This window comes from Panthera tigris, chromosome C2 (genome assembly GCF_018350195.1).
Source record: "Panthera tigris isolate Pti1 chromosome C2, P.tigris_Pti1_mat1.1, whole genome shotgun sequence".
In the NCBI taxonomy this organism is placed as follows: Eukaryota; Metazoa; Chordata; class Mammalia; order Carnivora; family Felidae; genus Panthera; species Panthera tigris.
Window position 1 is genome coordinate 121,314,865 of NC_056668.1, and position 11,050 is coordinate 121,325,914.

General features: G+C 52.6%; 1 protein-coding gene across 1 annotated transcript in view; it reads right to left on the reverse strand.

The window, feature by feature from the left end:
• SPSB4 (splA/ryanodine receptor domain and SOCS box containing 4) overlaps positions 1-10,733 on the reverse strand; it is a 64,892-nt gene extending 54,159 nt beyond the window's left edge. The window contains exon 1 of the mRNA XM_007086391.3: positions 10,040-10,733. Within this exon, the coding sequence (XP_007086453.2) occupies positions 10,040-10,733 (694 nt within the window). The remainder of the gene's footprint in view (positions 1-10,039) is intronic.
• Between the last annotated feature and the right edge of the window lie 317 nt (positions 10,734-11,050).

Here is an 11,050-nt window from a genome sequence, read left to right on the forward strand (position 1 = left end):
TAGGTCACGAAGCGGGGCTCACAGCTCTGTGTAGAGAAGCAGCTGCCGCCCGGCAGTATTTTCCAAGCTCACGCTGTCTCGGCTTCATTTCATCCCAAGCAAATAAATCATTAAGGAGGCACCGAGTCTTGGAAGATGCGATGAAGAACGGCCCTTAAACGGGACAGGCTTAGCTTGAATTATGGAAGGCCTCAGACAAGCGGCCTTATTAGTGTCTGGGCTGGGCTGTAACTCATGCTAACTGCCCCCTTGCCTTAACCAAGGGACACGACTGGGAGGGTCAGCTGGCTCCCCGACCGCGGCAAACAAATGCTGCTGCCAGCCTGGCAGGCTGTTTGCTCTCCCCAGTCGTTTCAACACCGTGCTGCAAATCTGCTTACTCCGTTCATCGCTACCACCGCACCACCCACTCCGCGTCAGCACCGCTCCCACGGGCACAGGTGGGAATGAACACAGTCCGGATGTCCTGTATTTAGGGGTCTTAAATGCCGTGGCAGTGGGTCTGCCGATGCCAGCTTCAGTAAACTCTTCTGCTAAGGCTCGAGACCACCAGCAAAGCTGAAGGAAGGCTCGCCGTGACCCCGTGCAGTCTGGAGGTTAGAGGTGGGGGTGCAGGGGTTGGCGGCCTGGATTCCTGTGCAGACGGCTGCCTCCAAGCTTGTGCTGTGGGCGGGCTCTCCGTCTCTCTTGGCCTCAGGCTCCTCTTGTGGGAAGCGGGGCAACAGTACCTTCTCATCTGTGGGGATTTGATGAGCGAATGGGCACAGGGCACTTTCTAGCATTTGTATGGGGCTGGGGGGGTCTAAATAAGACGATGTGATGCATGAGCAGCGCCAAGCAGCATGTGGACTTTTGTAGGTGCTCAATAACTGTTTAACAAAGAGCCGTTTCTATTTGCAGTAATCTTTTCCCAAACAAAGTTGCCCTCATGGAAAATTCACGGATTTACTTGTGTATACCTTGCTGGCAGCTGTGTGAATTGGGGTTCCAGGACAGGTAAAGTGGGTCACACGGTGGTTGGGGAGGATGAGAACAAGAGGAAAATGGGGCTGGATGGGAAATGAAGGAACTATGCTGAGGCACAGGTGGACATCGGAAGGCTGGGGAGTGTCGGGGGGCAAGGCACAGGAACTACCCTCACGTCAGCCAGGCAGGAGGGGCAGTGGGCAGAGCCTGGCTCGGTAACACTGGGCTTTGATGGGGGGAGGGGGGCGGGCCTGAGGAACAGGCCAATTCCAACAAAGAGGTCAGCACAGACCAAGGCGCAGAGGAATAAGCACGTTGGCTTGGCTGCAGGATCAGAGTGAGGACGGTGGAAGTAAGGGACAAGCCATTCATGTGGAAGTCTTATCTTGTGCCCTGCCCTCAACATGCAGCTGCATGAGCATCACCTAGAGGCTTGTCAGACATGCAGAATCCCAGGCACGGCCCACACCTCTTAGGTCAGAACCTCATTTAACAAGATCTCCAGCTGACCTGAATGCACGTTAAGGTTTGAGAAGCACTGCTGACCACAAGTCTATGGGGTGAGTGCCATCATCAGACCCACTTTACAGATGGGAATACTGAGAAACTGAGAAGTTAGGAAACTTATGCCCAGCTCATCATAAATGAAGGGACGGGTGGGTCTCTGGTCTCTGGGCTGAACTCCCTGCTCTATGGTCTGAGAGGGGTAGGGACAGCGTCTCTGACATGTAGGAGGCACTGGGAAGCCATGGAGGGTTTCAACTTTGCTCAAACTGCAAAGGCTGCTTCTAGGAAGGCATCATTCTCCTCTTAAACTCCTATGTCCTCTGTCATCTATGTCAGGGTTTTTCAATATGGGCTCACAAATTGCATTGGATTCTCACTCTCTTGTTTCCAGCGAGGTGCATTTTCAAGGGGGATTGGCAGTCTGGGTTTTAGGCTAATTAGTTGGTGACCTTGGGCACGTCCTCCCAGCTCTCTGGTCCATTCAGCTCCCACCTATAAAGTGGGGGTCTGGCACTGGCTGCTGGATGGCATCTGTTCCAGTTATAATGCCTGGGGCCTGCCTTCACCCTCCTGCCAGCTCCCGAAGAGTGGAGACCGGCCACCTACTCCCCCTTCCCTTTCCTCCAAAGGTCCAGCAGGGGCTGGCCCACAGCCGGGCCTACTGACCATCTGTTCTCAGGCAGATGCTGCCCCTCGGGCCCACCACCTCAGCAGCTCACCCCCACTGAATATGCATGTGGGGCACAGCTGGCAAGGGGGTCACTTATTTGGACATCCTTGCTGAACACTCATTCACCAACCAAGTTGCCACCGGGAACTACAAAATGCTTAAACCAGACTCTTAGCTGGAAACTTCTGAAACTGCTCACAAGGAAGGCTAAACACTCCCAGCTCATTTGCGACAAACTCACAGTGGTCTTTGAACCTCAGGTGGCATTTCCACCAAGTATCTTAAAGATAAAAGAGTCAAAAACCTCCCCAAACCAACATACTCCCTTATGTGAAATCCCTCAGATTGCACAATGTGGACCGAAATATTTTTTTTAATGTTTATTTTTGAGAGAAAGAGAGAAAGAAAGATCGAGATCGAGTAGGGGAGGGGCAGAGAGAGAGGAAGACACAGAATCTGAAGCAGGCTCCAGGCTCTGAGCTGTCAGCACAGAGCCCAACACAGGTCTCGAACTCACAAACCATGAGATCATGACCTGAGCCGAAGTCGGACGCTTAACCGACTGAGCCACCCAGGCGCCCCGTGGACCAAAATTCAATAACAATGAGTATTTCCACATTTAATAACTCTAACAGTAATTTTACCAAACTATGGGAGCTGCAATTGTCATAACCAGCAATTGTGAAACCTACTTTTTCCAGTATCTACTATGTGTCAGGCACTAGCCCACTTACTTTGTATATATCATCCACATGACAACTTGTAGCATGGTATGTTTCTATTACTATTATAGATAAGGAAACTGAGGCTCTGAAGTGAAGTGACTTGCTCAGGGTCACAGCTAATGAGCAGCCCAGTCAGGAGTGAGCCCTAGCTTGTCCCACGAGGCCACACTGACGCCCTCTGAAAGGAAGATGGCAGGCGCGCATTGTTTGCAGTGCCCCGTGTGTAACTGCAACCCGGCCCATGGTGACACTCTCCTGACTGAGCCTGAGCTCCAGAGCCCCCTTCCTACAGGCAGGGCTTTCCTCGAGTGAACCTACCCACTGCTGTTCAAATGCGAAAAACCCCCACTCACAGCAGGCCACGGTGTCTGAGCAAAAGCTTTTTTTCAGCTCAAAGTCTGTTCCTTTTTGTGGAAAACAAAGGGCAGGGGCCACTTTCTGAATGTCAAGATTCTGAATTGAGTTGCCCAGCCCATCGTGCAGCCTTCGCCTGGCCTGAGTGTGGGGACAGATGTGCTGTGCTCCACACACAATGAGAGGCGGGAATGGGTCACTCTAGGGTCAGGCTTCAAGAGGGCGGCCTCTCGTAGCCAGCCTCCCTCTGTTCCAGCTAACTGTGACTCAGGTCCCGCTGCAGCAGAGAAAAGAAAAGCTGCCACGGGTGGTAGGAGGCCAGTATATTCATGTGTACTTACTGAGCACCTACTATGTCCTCAGTTCCAAGGGGTGCAACAGCGGGTGGCCGAGAAGGCTGAGATGCAGTCCCTGCCTCCCAGAACCACCAGCTTCAGCAGCGGCAGTGGCAACAACAGAAGAGCAAGCCACGCTCATTGTGGACCCTCTCTGTGCAGGTAAGGGACCCGGTGACTTACCGCACTGACATTCACCCTACGAAAGAACCAGATTATGCGACTCAAATGATCTGAGTCCAGTACTGTCTGAAGCCTCCGTAACAGCAAATTAATGTCATTCTACTATATCTTAAACAAGAAGCCAAATCATTCACAAGATTCATCAAGTGTCCAGGAAGAGTTCAGCACTGGACATGGTCCAATCGGTCATGCAGGGTAAGCGCAGTAATACCCACAGCCCCCTGCAGCACACACACCTAGGAGCCTCATGCTGGACCATGCTTTGTTTCTGCATCATTTCTCATGCAGCAATGATGCAAAGGTACATATGATTATTCCCACTGCACAGATGGGAAAACAATGGCTCGAGGATGTTAATTGGCCAGGAGGCAGAAATGAAACTTAAATCGGAATCAAATGATCATTCTCAAAGACTGTAAACTGCCTTAATGTCAAAACCCAGGGGTCTGAATTATTAAATTATGAGACAACCATACCAAGAAACTCCATACAGCTGTTAATAAAGAATGAGGCAGCTCTACATTAATCATATTAAATCATCGTCAAGATCTATTAAGGGGGAAGTGAGATGCAGAACAATGTTTACAGCATGATCACACTCATGTAAAAATTCTCTGTCATAAAATTCTGGAAGGCAACTCGAGAAACTGTTAAGGGAGGTTGCCAGCAGGGAGAGGAGCTGGGGAGCTGATGGGTGTAGGGGAGAGGGGTATTCCATTGTCATGTTTATATTTCAGTTTGCCTTTCAAAAGTAAATGCAGGGGCACCTGGGTTGCTCAGTCAGTTAAGCATCGGGCTCAGGTCATGATCTCATGGTTCATGAGTTTGAGCCCCTCATCGGGCTCTGTGCTGACAGCTCAGAGCCTGGAGCCTCCTTTCAATTCTGTGCCTCCGTCTCCCTCTCTCTCTCTCTCTGCCCCTCCCCTGCTCACCACTCTGTCTGTCTGTCTCTCTCAAAAGTGAATAAACATTAAAAAGACAAACATAAGTAAATACATACATATTTTAAAGTCTCTATGGCTTCCCCACGCATGCCTCCTAGGTCACCGTCCCTCGTCCTAAGGAACTTATTTCATATCTACTTAGGGAAAGAAGGCACACATGTGGAAAAGTAAATGGAGCAGATGAGGGACACTAGGTGCTGAATGAGTACGCAGGGGACAGCCTGGGCTGAGGGCTGGGGGTGAGCTGGGGTCAGGGCACAATGATATGACAGAGGGCGAAGGGGAGACCAGGTCTGGCCCTGGGTCAGGAGCAAAGAGGAGCTGAGTCTCAATGTCAGGGAGACCGGGAGGACCATGTCACCTGGGAGAGACACATGGGAGTTGAGCAGGAAGGTGGTGAGTTCAGTGCAGACTGGAGGATGGCTCTGGCAAGGGGATGGTGTCCTTGTACTCATCTCGGTATAAAACTCTCTCGGGCCTTCATCAATACCAGAAGCCTTGGCTGGCTGCCAGCCTCTTCTGCTGAGCCGCTGCGCCAATAAATACTTGTTGGCAGGTCAATTAAACCATCTAGGAACAACGTCTGGAAATACAGTTTCCCCGGCCCGATGCAGGTGGCCAAGCCCTCTCTGCCAATTAGACCTCAGATCCTATGTTTCCCGTTCTCCCCCACAACCCCCACCCCAGAAAATGAGCCCTGGGCACCAACACCTGCTCTGTGGAATCAGGCCCTAGTTGGTGGGCAAAATGGAGTCAGGGATGGTCTAGACAGCAGGAGGCAGGGCACAGGAGTGCTCGGGCCCGGGTTTAAGCACAGCTCTACTGCTGTCTGTCTGTGTGGCCTTGAGCACATTCACTAATTTACCTTTCCAAGAGTCCATTTGCCCATCTACAGAATGGAGATAATAACAGCACAATGCCTCCATGTTTATTGTAGGCACAAAAGAGAGAGGCAGGGGAGAGGGAGAGGGAGAGAAGAATGCCTGGCCCAGAGCACGAAACATGAATGGCATAAACAAACAAACAGCTTATAATTGTTATATGACTCTCAAATCAAAGCTGTGTGGCACTCCAAGCCTGCGCGTCTCTGTCTGGGGCTCCTCTCCACTTCCTGTGTCACTTATACTCCACTCACCACCCAAGATCTCCAAGACAGGAGACAAAGCCGTTCTGTCAACCTACTTTGCTGGCCTCCAACATGTGGAAGGAGGAGCCAGGGAGCAGAGGAGCAACTCCGGAAACCATCCTGGAGCAGACTCCAAAGGCCTGGCCCACCTCACAGCAGTTGGGCCAAACCTCACAGCAGTTGGGACATTTTCAGTGACATTCTCCTGTTAGCGACCAAAGCATGCCTGATTCACAGCCACTGCTGGGGCTGTCTTTATGCAGCTAACTTTTTAGAACACCCCGTGGAGCTCTGTGCTGAGCCAAGAGCTTTGAGGGCTAGAGATGAAGGCAAGAGCGAGGAGAGCTACCAGGACAGCATTTCAGAGTCTCACCTAGACCCACCGCTGAAGGAAAAGTCCAGTTGGCTGCGTGGCCACCCAGCCCGGTGGAGCAGCCTTTCCTGTTCCTTCCCTTCTGCCCCCTCTGCAAACGTCTCCACAAGGGGCCCACCGGGCCACTATGCCTCCCATTTGAATCCCAGTTCCCCCAGTTTCCAGTTTGGTGACCTTGAGCAACGTACTCAAGCTCTCTGTGCTTCAATTTCCTCACTTTAAATGAGATAATATAGGCATTGGCTGAACGAGTGGTTACAAGGATTAAATGAGTTAAAATTTGTAAAGTGTTTAGAATAGAGCCCAGCACCACCTAAGAGGGAGTTTAGTTTATTGCTGGTGTGCTATTACTGCTGTTATTATTTGGGCCCTGGATCTGATCATCTGGAGATTTGCCACTTGCCCGGCCTTGGTTCCGCGCTTCATTCGAAATGGCAGAGCCCCCGGGGGTCCTGCAGCTCTTTGCAGCAAACTCTGAGAGGTAGAGCCACTTCACTCCATGCCACGGCCAAAGAACACATTTGCAACAGGAAAACGTGCTTCTAGGGGCTCCTGCCCCCAGCGAACACATGCTTCCGAGTTAAATGAGGTTAGACCTTTTTAGGTCTTGCTTTCAGAGTCATAAAAATTCAAAAATTGAGAAAAGGATATCCATCAACTTCCTTCCGTCACATTAGAGGAGAAGCTTCTAATGAGGCCGCTTTTGTTGTAACCCATAGGTCAACCCCAGGACCTGGCTCCACTCACCTAGCTAATCAAAGCAGAAGCACCACTTGCCATGTAACTGCTCTGTGTCGACGAGCTTTACTACGTCCATTTTACAAAGGAGAACAGTGAGGTTCCGAGCAGTAATCCTTGTGCCCGGCCTTCTGGTGAATGCTAGGGCCAGACTAACATAGTCTGTGAGGAGCCCTGGGCACAGCTCTCTCCCTGATGATATTCCAGGGAAGCAACCCCAGAGAGCAGCCCCGCCTTTCTGCTCCAGAATGTGTCTCTGACTGTGCTCCCCTACATCCCTGTCGGGTCTGAGAATGGGGACTTGACATCATGTCCGCAACCAATGTTGGCACAGAATTCTCACGTACATAACCCCACATTGGGTCACCTTCCCTGCCCAGGGACTCCCTGAGGCCAAACGCCTCCCGGTGCCCAGGATGCCCTTGGTGGACATCAGGCCAGGTCCCAGCTACAGGCATCACACAGTCCCTTCCCAACCAGCCCCTATCAGAGTCCAATGCAGCATGTCCTATGGCCCACGCCGTAGTCAGGGCTTGCCCTAGGCTGACCATGGCCTTTCAAAGCACAGAAAAGTTGAGTTCCCCCCCTTTTTAAAAAAATTTTGAAGTTGATTTATTTACTTTGAGAGAGAGACAGAGAGAGTGAGCAGGAGAGGGGCAGAGAGAGAGGAAGAGAGAAAGAATTCCAAGCAGGAGTGTGGAGCCTAATGTGGGGCTTGAACTCATGAACTGTGAAATCGTGACCTGAGCTGAAACCAAGAGTTGAACGCTTAAGCGACTAAGCCAGCCAGGTGCCTCTGCTGAGCTCCTCCTTTTTGCAATCATACCCTGCCCATGATAGAGAACATTACTTCTAGCTGGAGAACAGGCCAGTGTCATAGCAGACAAGCCAATCCTGACATGGAACAACAGATGCTACAGGATCACATCACATCCTGGCCTTTGCTTGCCTCCTCGAGGAGCATTCCAGCTTCAGCCAACCTCAAAAATCACCACCAGTGAGGAAAAGCATGGAACAGTCCACGTTTCAGCCTCACCGAGCTTCTCCAGCCACCTGAAGGATCCAAGCACTCAAAATGCCCCCAACACAACTATCTGTTCCCACCTAGCTCCCCACCAACATTGCACCAAGGAGGATACCAGGGCTTGACTCCTCCTGATCCTAACACGCATGGGGGAGCCACGGTCTATGACCTTGTTAGCATCTCAGCTTTGTGCCTGAAAACCAAGCAACAGATAATAGCTGGGCATGAATCAGTGAATCAATACCCAAGAGGAAGCCCACCTTGGGGGCCCAATTGCTGGCTCAGGTAGCTCCTGCTGGGTATCAATGTCAGCCTTTAATCCCAGCTACGAGATCTCACAGCAGCTGTGAAAGAGACCTGATCCTGTCCCATTTTACTGACAAGCAAAATGAGCTGTAAGGCATTAGAATGACTCACTGAAGACGCAAAACCATCGAGCACTGGGGATGCAGTTGGAACTAAGGCATGTCAGACTCTAGAGCCTTGTGCACCAAGTCCACCCTTCTAGTCCCAGGATAAATTCTGGCAAGTAAATTTCCCAATTCTGCTTGAAAGAGTGTTTGTTGTTGCCACTGGTTTTCTTGGTACTGGGGTTTGCCTGCTCCCCATGTCTGTGAGGGTTCCAGACATTCTCCACATGGCACTGGGATGATTAAACTAGCCCTTCTCAGCACACACTCAGCTGCTCTGAGATCTAACCAGATAAATCAGAGAAAACAGAACAACACTTTGCCATCAATGGCAATCTCAGTTCAACAACCATGAAAAGGAAATCTGAGCAAGAATGTCACCTATTACACCAGAGAGCTGAGCACACCAGCCACTTTCTGCTGGCCTGGCACCCTTGAAAACAGTCAACCTAACCTATACTCAAGTAAATATAAATTTTACTTGAGTAAAATCTTGTTCTTGACTTCTTTTCTTGGGTGTTACTCTCAGCGCCTCAACTGAAGGTGGGGGGGGGGGGGGAGCGTGGGAAAAGAATAAGTTTCAGCGGCTGACAGACGACCTAGGTAGACCCTGGCTCTCTGTAGCTCTGCTCCCTGAAATGGGGGCAATTATATCTCTCATTTGAAATGAATAAACTGGAATTCAGGCTTTAAGCACCTGCCTCTGTGACCTGTGTCAGGGGTGTGGCAGGAAGTCTATTTGGATGAGGAGTGCATAAGCCCACAAGGCTCCGCTCAGCTGGTGGCCATAGATGCCTCTGTCCAGAGGCCACCCTGCCTCCGAATGACTACCTCCTAAAAACATAACCATTTTTGTTGCCGTGATTTTGAAGCTGCCTGACAGCATGATGGTGCATGTTAACTGACAGGAGGCCTTAGAGCTGCCAGGGATCAACCCCAGCAGCCTGGGGGCTTGCCTACAGCCTGCGAGGGTGTTTTGTTTGACGACGTGGTGTTTTCAGCAGCTGCCAACTCCTGAAAATTGGGATCTTTCACACAAATCTAGATTTCTGGGTCCTCTCGGAAAAATTAAGAGATTCTACAACTTTTGGCTCTCATTCCCAGGAGGCAATAATCAGCTAGAGATGATTATTCTTCACCAGGAAGAGCTGGGAATTGAGCGTCCAGTCCCTGCCTTCAGCTGGTGGTCAATACAGGAGAGTCGTTATTATCATCACTTACTACACTTATTATACATATTAACTCAGAGTGTATGGCATTCGTGTGCAGGGACTCTATCTTCTACCGTCCCTCTCCTCCTGCTGTGAGCTGAGGCCTGGCACAGAGGAGACCTCATTTTGCATAACCGTTATACAGACAGCAAGATTCATGATTCGCATCAACACAGGAAGCCCTTATTAGGTGCCAGTCACCGTTCTCAGCGTGTCACATACATTATTATGGTATGTGATCGTCACAACAACCCGCCCAAGGTTACTGTCCTTGTGCCACTTTTGCAGGTGGGAAAACTGAGGCACAGCCCAAGATCACCAAGCCAGTAAAGGAGAGTCCACATACTCTACACAGCAGGGTTATGCCCAGCGACCACGGAAGGTGGGGCCTCGCCTGCTTCCTGCCGCCCTCCCCAACTGGTCCCGCGACAGGCCGCCTCTGAAACCGCCAGGCACCCCCACTCTGTACTTACGGTCAAGGCCGTTGATGTAGCGCATGGTGACTTCGCAGTGGCCCCACACCGCACTCACCACTGGGTACAGCTTCTTGCCCTTGAGGCCGCGGAAGGCCACGCCCAGATACTGGCCGTCCACCACGAAGCTGAGCGTGCCCTCGTCCATGTCCAGCACCACGAGCAGCGAGTCCGGCAGCGCGAAGGCCTCCTCGGGCCCCAGGAAGGCGGGGTAGGCCACTCCCGGCCTGTTCTTGCCGTCGTGGTAGAGGCGGCTGCGGCCCAGGTCCCAGCCCCACGACTCCGCGTCACTGCCCACCAGTGCCGTGTAGCCCACGGAGTGCAGGGGGGCTCGAGCCGTGGCCACCCCCACTACGGCGTGGGTGCCACGCTGCCGCGCCGGCCAGTTGATCTGCCAGGCGTGCAGGCCCCGGGCGTGGCCCACCTTGCCGCGGATGCCGTCGGTGCTCTGGGCCACCGGGTGCCGGTGGAAGGTGAGCCGGTCGTCATCCTTGACGAAGACATTGAGCGAGCGGTCCTCAGGGTTCCACGCGTGCCGCAGCTGCACCGCCGGCCCCGCCGCCGGCATGTCCAACAGCTGGTCCAGCCGCGCCGGTCGCCCCGGCTCCGCTCCCTGTAGCTCCCGCTTGGCCGGCCGCAGCGCCGGCTCTCGCACCTCCACCGACTTGAGGCTCCCCGAGAGCTTCTGGCCCATGGCTCACTGCCGGGAGGGGGCCGCTGCAGGCCACCGCTACCTCGTGGGAGCTTCCGCTCCCCACAGCCAGGGATGGGCCGCCGGGCTGGGTACCAGGCTTCTGGACCGTACACCTCCACAGCCTCTACCGGGCTGGGGCAGGGGCCCAAGCTCCTGGAAGGAAGCAAAGCGCACGGGTTACAACAGCAGCACCGACAGCCAGTGATGCCCAGGGGCTGCGTGAATCATAACGTGAACATGGACACAGGACAGCCATATGAGGGTGGGGTGGGGTCTCCATGGGAAGGGGAGTGGGAGGCAGGGGGAATGAGGGAGCT